Source organism: Miscanthus floridulus, chromosome 19 (assembly GCF_019320115.1).
Source record: "Miscanthus floridulus cultivar M001 chromosome 19, ASM1932011v1, whole genome shotgun sequence".
NCBI classification, from domain to species: Eukaryota; Viridiplantae; Streptophyta; class Magnoliopsida; order Poales; family Poaceae; genus Miscanthus; species Miscanthus floridulus.
The window spans coordinates 97,695,760-97,706,028 of NC_089598.1; the positions used below are offsets into that span (position 1 = coordinate 97,695,760).

At 40.2% G+C, this 10,269-nt stretch overlaps 1 protein-coding gene and 1 long non-coding RNA gene across 2 annotated transcripts; one reads left to right on the plus strand and one right to left on the minus strand.

Annotated features, from left to right (window-relative positions):
• Nucleotides 1-585: 585 nt before the first annotated feature.
• LOC136526447 (uncharacterized) lies at nucleotides 586-3,322 on the minus strand. Its single transcript, XM_066519112.1, has 5 exons — nucleotides 3,167-3,322; nucleotides 2,712-3,072; nucleotides 2,231-2,599; nucleotides 1,348-2,115; nucleotides 586-851 (listed from the first exon to the last, which is right to left on the minus strand). Exons 1-5 carry the CDS (start codon nucleotides 3,320-3,322, stop codon nucleotides 586-588), a joined length of 1,920 nt encoding a protein of 639 aa, XP_066375209.1.
• A 5,126-nt stretch (nucleotides 3,323-8,448) lies between these two features.
• Nucleotides 8,449-9,981, plus strand: LOC136527180 (uncharacterized). The gene is made up of 3 exons (XR_010776717.1): nucleotides 8,449-8,706; nucleotides 9,380-9,419; nucleotides 9,875-9,981. It is a non-coding gene; the product is annotated as an uncharacterized lncRNA (long non-coding RNA).
• The last annotated feature ends 288 nt before the right edge of the window (nucleotides 9,982-10,269 follow it).

Below are 10,269 nucleotides of genomic sequence, written 5' to 3' on the forward strand. Positions count from 1 at the left end.
TCGTTGTCCGTCCCCGTGGCGGATACTTTAGTAGAGGGCTCCTGATAAAGACGGATCACCCTGTACAACGCTAGAGTCAATGTTTTCTTAAACGTTAAACGGTAAATAGTCGGCCACCCTCTGTTTACCGTTTAGACGGTTTAAACGGCATTTAAACGGACTAAATGGATTTGTATAATTTCACCCAAAAATATATATTTATGCATATAAAAATGTAAATTTTCAGATTTTCAGACACAATATCAAAGTCACAACTCACAAGCATACAACTAGAACCAAGAATAATATCAGGTCATGAGCCATGGTCACATCAATTCATTACACTTGTCTTCAGTACATATGACATGAGTGCAACAAATATGCATCATGCATTCATGCATGACAAATCACAAATGTCACCTCTGGCCTCTGCTATAATTTCTCACAAACCAGCCACAAGTTAGGTCGACTACTCATGGGTCATGGCACACACAAAAGCTACAAACTGGCTGGAAGTGGAGGCATAGCAAAAGTTCAAAGATATGCAAAGATAAATTAGTTCTAAGTCATAAGCGAAAGCAAAATAAAATAAGCAGCCAAATGGGACTACTCATTGTCCCCATCCTGCTCATCATCCCCAACAAGTGGGACGACATCCTCTTGGTCAGACTCAAAGTCAATGTCTTCCTCATTGGTGGCTTCTTCTGCTTCAGATTCAAATTCATCTTCAGTGACTTGTCTCATTTGGGCCAGCCTTGCACTCCTACGGAGTTTACCACATTCCTCAACCCCACAGGCCTCTTCAATTAACTTCCATGTCAGCCCACAAACAGGTTCACCATCATCTTCATCTCCACATTCAACAAGCCATCCTTGAGCATGATTTGACTCTTTGCTAGAAGAGGATCCATCTTATTCTTCTTCTTGACCTTCTCTTTTTTTGCACTCATCTTGTTATTGTATTGTACAAAAACAAGTTGATTGAGATGCTCATATGTTAGTTTGTTTCTTTTCTTTGTATGATTCTACAAAAGTAAAGATGCAAATCTGGTTTTCGTCCACACGTGACAATTCTAAAATAAAAAATATGAACATATTTGAGTTGGAACTTGGAAGGCTTACCCCTTCAAAACAGCTCCAATTCCTTTCACAACCAGAAGCGCTAGCAGTTAAAGAGAGAATCCTTATAGCCATCCTTTGCAAAGTTGGAGCCTGAGTACCATAACTGGACCACCATTTTGCTGCAAGTGAAAGAGCCAAATAGTATATAAAAAATACCTACATAGTAGTTTTGCTGCAAGTGAAAAGTAGTACAGACCACAAAAAAATTACATGAAGCAGGCAACGAATAAAAAGGAAGATAAGTACCTGGATCAAAATCATACTTCTTGCAGCCTTCTTTTGCTATAGGTTTTCCAAAGTGGCCTTGTTTATCCCTGAACTTGGACAGCTCCTCATTGAGTACTTTGCATTGCTTGTCATAGTCACCATGGTAGAAGGTCTCAACAGCAGTGATGAATCCATCCATGACTAGCTCATCTGTGAAGATAGAATCATTGTTGTAGCTGTAATATGGATTTAAAAAATATGAAGCCAAGTGCAACAGAGTGTCCAGCCTATTCTTCATCTTCTCTTCAATGATCTCTATGACATTGTTGTAGGCATTAAGATTCCCTGGCCTATCAATGTTCTGGAAGCCCGCCTTGATTTCACCCTTTGCCTTTATAATGTCTCCATACAGGAAGGCCATGGATGGCTTGATATCACTATCAACCATGCGAAGCACCTTGACTAGTGGCTCAAAAATCCTCAAGCAAAGTGCAACCGCACTCCAAAAGGTAGGTTTCGTCATTGTAGCTATGGCTAGGACACCTTTGTTGTTCTTCTTTATATGACTTAAACCTAAGAATTTGTCCCATTCATCACACTGAGATATTGCCCTTTGTTGCTCCTTCTCATACAAGCTCTGCAGTGTGAGGAAGGATGAAGCAAATCTAGTAACACCAGGCCTCACTATATCTCTTTTCTTTGTAAATTTCCTCATCAATGACAAGGTTTTATGATGTGAATAGATGAAGATGGTTAATGATTTTGCTTGATCAATGCAGCCCTTGAAAATTTCCATCTTTCCAATTCCTTCAAGCATCAAATTCAGGGTGTGAGTTGCACATGAGCTCCAAAAAATATTTGGCCTCTTCACAAACAGTAAATCCTTTGCTGCCATATTGTTTGAAGCATTGTCTGTGACTACTTGCATAATTTTTTCCAACACCTATTCGCTCAATGCAGTCATCCACATACTCAAAGATAAGCTGCCCTATGTGTGACTCTTCTGAGAATTCCCTTGATTCAAGAAAGCTTGAACCAATGCTGCAATGCAAACAAATGTTCATTATACTTCTTTTCTGGTCAGTCCATGCATCAGTCATTAGGGAGCAACCATTTTTGGCCCATTCATCTTCATGCATCTTCATCAGCTTCTTTGTCTCCTCCACTTCCTCAAACAACAATGATTCCCGTAGCTGATGCTGGTTTGGTTTTTTTCCACCAGGGCCAAAACGACCAGCCGCTTCTAGCAGTTGATCAAACTCTACATTGTTGATATTGTTGAAAGATACACCTGAAACGAAATAAAAACCACTACAAATTAGATCAATTCAGTTTAGAAAGTACAAATACAACAATCAATTGAAGGTTAAAATGTAGAATGGATCAATGGGCAAGATTATTACCGCGCACATACACCCATCTAGCAATGTAGCGCTGCAAGGGATGTTGTCTCTCTTTCCATACTGTTTGGGTGATTAATTGCTGCCGAGTCACCTTTGTGTTGCTCAGCGAGGCTTTATCAAGAGGCATTGTAAACTTATACATAGGCCCTATTTTTCTAATGCCATTCCCTCCAGAACAATCAATCTCTTCCACTTCTGCCGCGGTGGTGTCCTCATCAGCATCCGGTGCACCAACAAGATCCACGGCATCTCTAACCTCTTGCTGCTCCGCATACCTAGCCTTCTTATCTCTCTTTGAGTCGTCTATGGCTTTCTTGCACTTTTCTTTGTCCTCCTCTGTTGACTTTTTGCAAGGTTTAACCTGCACAATTAGGAATCAAATAGTAAGTTACTAACAATCTGCTATAATGTGGTAAGTATTCTAGAGTCATGCTTGATGGCATAGATCATGTAACCTGGCCACGAATCCCAGCAATATGGAGTTTAAACCTATATATCCCTGCTGATACTTCTTGACCACACAGCTTGCACTTGATCAAATTCAAGTTGTTTGGATCCACCAGAACTCCGTAATCCCACCCAATGTCATCAGAGTTCCTCTTCGGGGGCATTGGTTTGCTTGTGGAACTAGAAGGATTTGATGCGGCAGACGACATCCTACAAATGATGAAATAAAAGAGAGCATTAGGCCACCAGCAGATCAAAATGTAATCAGCAGTACTGCTCTACTACATAGGCAGCTATTTAACAATCTATACAAGACTACAAGTGTACATAGGCTGCAACCATAATACCTACTGAAAGTGAATATAAAGAGAGTACAAAGTGGTATCTTTGCAAGATAAGAACCACCTATACAGTGTGTGACTCGAGACTGCAGCATACAGAAAATGATGCACACTAGTTGGGACTATAACCTGGTTAACCACTAGAGATAGGCAGATAGCACAACAAACTTGCCTCTGATATTTGCATTTTGTCTTAAGGAACCTTGCTTGTGATCAAATATTCTTAAAAATATGTAAGCAGCATTACTCTTTTACATTTATATTCAGGCAAATACAGCATATTCACCCATTAAAAATATATAACTTTTATTGTACACTCTGGGAGCTGGGGTCACATCATGCATCTAATAGTACTAAAATATACTGTATACTGTATAGTATAACTAGACTAGTTCATGAAACTTAGATAGCAAATATCATACAAATTACAACATGCATACACTGGTTTTACTTTTATAGGAGGTAACCCGCAATCCACAGGTGGATAATAATGTGAAATAGAATGGAGGACATGAAGCGGGACTTAGGTACTACCTGTAGATTGGAGGCTGACGTGGTCGTCGACCTACAGTCCTGTAGAGCGTCCAAGCTTGCTTGTGAATCTGAGAGCAGGGGAGGAACAGCCTCACACGGTGGATTTTGAATGGAGTGCGGTGTTGGTCCTCAGAGCAGTGCGTGGCGATGGGATTCACAGTGGAGAGCAGCGAGCTACGCAGCAGCTAGCCGGTGAGCAGCACTAGAGTCAGCCGGCGAGCGGCGCTAGGGTCAGGGCCAGCCGGCGAGCGGTGGCCGCAGCGCCCGAATGAGTGTGCTCGTTAAAGGGGCTGGCGGCGGACAGAATGGAACCCTAAAGGCAATGAATTGGGCCTCTGAGTATATATATGCGCACTGCAAATTGGGCCAGTTTTTGCTCGTGTCTCTTGGTGGACCAAAATTTCATTCCCGCCCGTGAGCTTCTATCTCCTAAACGGCCCGTTTAACCTGCGTATCATCGTTTAGAGACGTTTTGTGTCGCCCGTTTTATCCGTTTTTGACCTTTTAGGACCATGTAAACGCTCCGGCCATTTAGGACACCGTTCATGGGCTAAACAAGATGGAGAGCCATTGTTTCCATTTACAAAACCATTTACCGTTTAGGCGAACACTAGCTAGAGTAGTAGCTGATAGCGTAGACATGGTGTCTAGGTTAGAGGCTACCTTCGTTTGCCTTGTGCCCTATGGTTGAGGGGTAGGCGGTAGGTGGTTACAGCCCTGTCCGTCCCTCATAATCCCACACGTTCGGGTACGGCGTAGAGCTGGAAACCGGAGGTACTTGGCAGACCAAGTATAAGCCGGTGCCCGAAGTAAGTATATAGTGGCAAAGCTATCTTAACTTTGGATCTCTATCCCTAGAAAACCTCGCTACCCGAGCTATCTTTCTTCTTGTTACCTTAGGTGAACTAGCTAAGAGACTCTTACACCTTCGTTCTTCGTGGAAATACGATACTCTGAATACTTTCGGGTGAAATGCTACAACGGTAATTCCGTGCGTTTGTGGATTATTTCTGTACATATTAAGAAATACCAACGAGCATTTCTGGCGCCGTTGTCGGGAGATGGTTGCTGTAGTATCTCCGAATCTAGTTCACCCATGTATCCTTGTGTTTTATCTTTCTTTTCAAAAAGAAAAAAAGTTATTCCTTCTATCCTTTCTCACCATGAAACCCTTCCATTAATATATATATATATATATATATATATATATATATATTTATATTTATGCTCCTAAGGACAAGTTTAGAGCCACCACCATCGAAGCCAATAACAGCTTCTGGCTATAAACTCAGTTCTGGCTTTGGCGGTCAAGATTATGACCATAAACTAAACACTGTCGGGAGATACCCTGGATTATCATAAAAAATATACTTTTCTTCTCAATAAAAGCAAGAGTATGTTTTAAAGTAAGTATGCACCTTCGGGTATTCTTGTTTGCTAACCATTTTAGGTTAAGAACAAGAAGAACATGAGACAAATGATGCCTGAAAATATGGGAGCTGCATCAACTATACACCATGATGTTCTTTGGTGTTGAAATACACACAAGAGGAGACCCTGACCCTGCACTACACTTGACTTTTACACAAAAGTTCAAGTGTGGGGGAGGATGGTGAGAATCTCAAAGTTCCATACACATCAAAGGCCAACTTGGCTAAAAAAGAAAAAAATGATGTCAGCTATGTCTTGCTAAAAAAAGATGGATAGAAAAAAGTGAGAGAGAAAAGTGAAAAAAGAGAAAAGAATATGATAAATGAAAAAAGGAATAAGAAAAAGAAGAAGAGAAAGAAGGAGCAAGCTAGCCTCACATGGCCGCCACAAACACCAAAGTGTCGCCTAACAAACACCAAAGTGTCGCCTAACTCCATCAAGAATTCTCCTCTTCTATACCTTTGCTACCAAAGCCCATGGTCCATACACACTCAGCTGTGTGTGTGGCCTAGCCTTGGTGCGAACCTAAGATGGACCTTCTACAATCAAGCCGTCGCTACAGCAGCTCCAAAGCCTCCATCCATGAATGCGGCTGGTAAGAATACTTAGATATGCAAAGGAAAATAAAAGTTCACCAACTCCTTTTGTCTCCATGAAAGTATAACTTGCTCACGCAAAATCATGCTTCCTTTGTTTATATTATAAACTCTGGTTTGGATGTATTCACATATAGTACATCCATAGGCTCTTTTAAATTAAGCATGGTGCTTAGGTTAAAATAACCTTCTTTAATCAAATTTTAACATGGTGTTGAATTTTGATTAATGAACTTTGAGTTATTATTTTCATAAACATTGTAAGTAATCTAAAATGGAGATAAATCAAGGCTATGATCATTTTGCAAACTCTACCCTAGCCTTGTTTATTCTAAAAGAAAAACAAGAGTTGAGTGAACAAATAAATAAAGAAATTAATAAAAATGATTTTTAAATGCATAAAAATATATAAATAAATAAAATAGTCATAAATAATAAATAATATTTGAAATAAAACATTCAGGCTCCCTAGTGTTTAGCTGGAAGAGCCCTTGTTTGTTCTATCTTTGTTTTTCTATTTGAATAAAATAGGTACAAAAATAAGTGTGGGGGAGATCTCTCAAGCATAACGAACACACATTCGAGATCTCCCACCAACAGTCCAACACGTTGTACAACCTCTGATGATCATCATGTAGAAGGACATGACAGATAGCTTCAGAGAGGATTGGCTAAACCAGAGCTAAACCACACTTGAATCCCTTAAACTCCTTCCTCTACAACGATGGTTTGTGCAACACTACCCTCACTCCCAACATTAAGAAAGTTTAAAATTAAACAAATTTAATATATAAAACAAATGACGCTTCATCTCCATGCTATCCTTTGATGAGAAGTTTGTATACCCTTTATTCCTCGTCAATATTTCTAAACTTGTGAACAACTTATCATAGGGACCCCATTTTATCTAGTTAATTAGAATATGAGATATAGTAGGATGGAAATGAAACTTAATCACTTTTGTAAAGTACTTGGGATTTATTTATAAAATCAACATCTCGATTAGCATGCTCCTCAAATGATTATAATTCCTACCAAGGCCATATGACAATATTCCATGATACAAAACCTTAGTCATATGCTGCTTGTATTTACATTGAGCTTTGTCAAATTGTTGTGACCCTTGTTGATATTTTCGTTATGCACCCATGATCAAGATTCATGTATACCCACAAATAAAATGCTGACTCTTACACTGAGAGTTACACAAAGACATGCTTTTCTGTCCACAAAAATAAATACTTCATTCATACACTACACCACAACACCGCTTCACTGTCAGACATCTGACGCTAAAAATTATATTTGGCGATGGATGATCTGACGCTAAAGATAACTCAAAGACCATCTGGCGCAAAATCCTCATTTAGCGATTTAGTGTCTGTCGCTATAGGTATTCATATTTAGCGTTGAACCATCTGTCGCTAAACATATGTATACCGTCCCTCTGTCTGTCGCTAAAAAATAAGCAGGCCCCACCTAGCTCAAGCGCGCCACTTACATTGAGCTCCTGCGCCCAGCTTACATCGACCTCGCGCGCATAATTTAGCCGGCCCACGTGTACAGTGAAAACCCTAGCCCCCAAATCCCAAATCCCAAATCCAGTGAAGTCATCCCGCCCGCCGCCCTCTCCCTCTCCCGAATCGCGCCCGTCGCCAGCTCCCTCTCAAATGGCGCCCGCCCAAATCATGATGTCGGGATGACAGGTGGTGCAGATGGGGAGGCTGATGGTGGTGAGGTCGCGGGGCTCACAGATGGTGACAGGTAGTTGACAACCTTTCCATTTGAGACCATTTCGATACCTAAAATTTAATATAATGTTAAAATTTAGAGACCTACAAATATAGATCGGAGCAGTATATCATTTTTTACTTACCGTAATAATGTCAAATGAAGAAGTCATAAATTATAAAGTTGTAGATCTCTTTTTTCTACACAATTTATATATAATTTTTTTTCTTCATTCGAGTTTATATGTAAAAGTTATGGTTTTTAAGGATCAGCCGGCAGATAAGGAAAAAATTGAAAGAAAAAAAATGATGAAATTAAACATACTTCAAATGTGATGATTCTTTTTCCTAAAAGTTTATAAAATCATGCTCTATCAATTCATGGTGTTCTTACTATTTGTATTATTGTTTAATGGTCATTTCATCGTTTAAACGAATTTATATAAATTAAAGCAAAACATTTTATTTTTTGCTGGGTTGCCCAATCTCCCGTTGGCCTGGATGGCCTGCTAGGCCACTGGACGTCCCCTGGCCATCCGATCGGATCGGACGATCCACGCCATCCCTCACCTGGTCAAAAATAGTACAGTCGATCTCCTCCAAACCCTAAATTCTATTTTCTCATCCCATCCTGCCTCCCTCACAAGCAGCAGGCGGAGCAACCTGGTGGCGGCGCGGCCCTCCCCGCATCCCTCCACGAGCGCAATGTGGTCCTGACGGTGGCGCGACCCTCCTCGCAGGCACGGCCTCGATCCGGCCAAGGGCGGCGTGGAGGAGGCCTCTCAGCGGAGGCGGAGAGCGTCACTACACCACGCTGGCGGTTGTCTCCATGCCGGCGCATCTAGGGTTTCTTGGTGACTTGACCCCATCCCTCGAGGTTGACCTGGACTCCAGGAGCCCTTCCTGTCGAGTTGAGGTACCGCTGCTGCTCTCTCTTATTCCCAGATCTATAGTACTAGAAAATAGTAGGTGTAAAGCTTTTGGTTTGATTTAGTGAATAAAAGATCGAGCTGAAGGATATGGATAATTGGTTCTCCCCTTTCATATCTGGTTAGCCTGTGTGACGTTGCTGTCAATTTACCTTGGTTATATGTTTTATGTGTGACTGTTGCATAATCTCTTCATCTTGGCTACTGCAGTGTGAGTGCTTCTCTGAATCTCTGATTTACTGAGAGCACTATGCACCAGCCTAAATTATTACTTTACCGAATCAAGTAATCTTGTGTCAACTCTATGTACAGTGTGCCATTTTAGTATTTTGAGGTGATCTTGACTTTTAGACTTCTATTCAGTACAGTTACAATGCCTCATGCATTTTGGTTTTAATTCATAAGTCTAATTTGGAGCTCTGCAACTGGCTTGGAATGATGCATAGGAATTTTTGTCTATTAGTCTCTCTTGCACTGAGCTTTATAGAATGATTGCATGTGTGTTGACAGTAGCACTATATCAATAGCAGCATGTGCTTTATAGAATGCTTGCAGTTGCTCTTGTTCTGTTTAAGGTAAATGGCAGAAGGCATAGGCATCAAAGGTGTCATGTAAACAATGCTTTTCATAGAACCTGAGTTTCATGTTTGATCTGTGCAGGACGTGAGCAACATCTGTGAGGTCCTCGACCATTAGGTTGGTAAGATCCTCCCATCCAAGTTGCAGACATCAGATTTATGTTAAGATTAAAAGGTTCTTGCAACTGGATTCATCATTCTCCTCTTTTAAAAAAAATTCAAATATATGTTATTGAAAGAAAAAACATACCTAGATTATGTGTACTAGTGTTTTGAACCCTAGTTCATTAGGGGTAAGTAATGGGATAGTCTTTTATAGCGACATACTGAAGATGGGTCATTGTGTTGCGGACTCATCTCTTTCCAGTTGCTTCATGTTGTACATGAGTAGATGACTATTTAACTACAGTAGGAGAAAAGTGGATGACTATTTAACTGTAGTAGGAGAAAAATCTTGTAATTTGGCTTGAGTTTCTAGAAACTGGTTGTCTACACTTGGCTGATTACAAACTCATACTCTATAGTAGCTTTACATATTTTCTCCACTTGCTAATTACATGGTTGTTATATTTTTCAGGAAGTGTTGGGCACCATATATGTATGTCTTAGTGAGTGTTTGGACTTGGTCATGAATGAATCTATTTGTATGAGAAATGTGCACAATGATGTTACTTTTGTATTAATTTGCAACCAAATGGCCTTTTATTTTTTTTAATGCATTTAAATGATCTCGTCAAACCATCAGTCGCTAAAAACATTTGTAACTTCAAATTGTCTGTCGCTATAGAGTACTGGCAAGCTATTTGTCGCTAAAGAGTAGCAGCAGACTATTTGTCGCTAAAAAAAATTAGGGCAACGAACTATCTGTCGCTAAAAGTACTTTCTGTTGCTAAAGATTTTTAGCGATAGGACTTACACCGTCTACAGAAGTCTATGGCTATAATTTTTTAGCGTAGATTGTCTGTCGTTGTA

What these genes read in the sequence shown, in the direction of transcription:
- LOC136526447 (XM_066519112.1), bottom strand. Translation starts at nt 3,322, where the DNA reads ATGCCCCCGAAGAGGAACTCTGATGACATTGGGTGGGATTACGGAGTT. An exon ending in TTGCTGGGATTCGTGGCCAG is followed by an intron (nt 3,073 to 3,166) that starts GTTACATGATCT and finishes CTAATTGTGCAG; the next exon opens with GTTAAACCTTGCAAAAAGTC. An exon ending in GAAGTATGATTTTGATCCAG is followed by an intron (nt 852 to 1,347) that starts GTACTTATCTTC and finishes ATCATGCTCAAG; the next exon opens with GATGGCTTGTTGAATGTGGA.